Below are 1,102 nucleotides of genomic sequence, written 5' to 3' on the forward strand. Positions count from 1 at the left end.
CCCCTTGTCTTTGCTGGTGGACCCCTTGTCTCTGCTGGTGGACCCCTTGTCTCTGCTGGTGGACCCCTTGTCTCCGCTGGTGGACCCCTGGTTTCCGTTGGTGGGCCCCTTGTCTCTACTGGTGGGCCCCTTGTCTCTGCTGGTACACCCCTGGTCTCCGTTGGTGGACCCCTTGTCTCTACTGGTGGACCCCTTGTCTTTGCTGGTGGACCCCTTGTCTCTGCTGGTGGACCCCTTGTCTCTGCTGGTGGACCCCTTGTCTCCACTGGTGGACCCCTGGTTTCCGCTGGTGGACCCCTTGTCCCTGCTGGTGGACCTCTTGTCTCTGTTGGTGGACCCCTTGTCTCTGCTGGTGGACCCTTTGTCTCTGTTGGTGGACACCTTGTCTCCACTGGTGGACCACTGGTCTCCACTGGTGGACCCCTGATCTCCGCTGGTAGACCCCTTGTCTCCACTGGTGGACCCCTTGTCTCTGCTGGTACACCCCTGGTCTCCATTGGTGGACCCCTTGTCTCTACTGGTGGGCCCCTTGTCTCTGCTGGTACACCCCTGGTCTCCGTTGGTGGACCCCTTGTCTCTACTGGTGGGCCCCTTTTCTCTGCTGGTAAACCCCTGGTCTCCGTTGGTGGACCCCTTGTCTCCACTGGTGGCCCCCTTGTCTCTGCTGGTGGACCCCTTGTCTCTGCTGGTGGGCCCCTTGTCTCTGCTGGTGGGCCCCTTGCCTCTGCTGGTGGAACTGTCACTGTCATTGCTTGTTGTTGACAAAAGCACTTTTTAAAGTGATTAATGAACGTATCCTTTCTGATGATAATTTTGAGGCAAAAGGTACAATGATAGTGGTTTTTGGCCACACAATGTAAGTGGCATTTGTAGACGTTATATCCTAAAAGAAGGACAGAAAAACATATTTACCGTACATAATCCAAAAGGGAAATCAATCATGGGTTAAGATTAGTGCAAATATTTTTTTATCATAGCACTGGCATTAAAATCATATTAATTCCCAATCTTAACTGATTATATAGATCAGCGGTGCCCAAACATTTACTCCAGAGGGCCAAAATTAAAAAGTCACACACACACACACACACACACACACACA

At 52.5% G+C, this 1,102-nt stretch overlaps 1 protein-coding gene across 1 annotated transcript in view; it reads right to left on the reverse strand.

Annotated features, from left to right (window-relative positions):
• LOC106521723 (uncharacterized) overlaps nucleotides 1-1,102 on the reverse strand; it is a gene marked incomplete in the record, with an annotated part of 6,965 nt that overhangs the window by 4,956 nt on the left and 907 nt on the right. The window contains 1 exon segment of the mRNA XM_014014411.1: nucleotides 458-883. Within this exon segment, the coding sequence (XP_013869865.1) occupies nucleotides 458-883 (426 nt within the window).

Source organism: Austrofundulus limnaeus, unplaced genomic scaffold, assembly GCF_001266775.1.
Source record: "Austrofundulus limnaeus strain Quisiro unplaced genomic scaffold, Austrofundulus_limnaeus-1.0 Scaffold114, whole genome shotgun sequence".
NCBI lineage: Eukaryota > Metazoa > Chordata > Actinopteri > Cyprinodontiformes > Rivulidae > Austrofundulus > Austrofundulus limnaeus.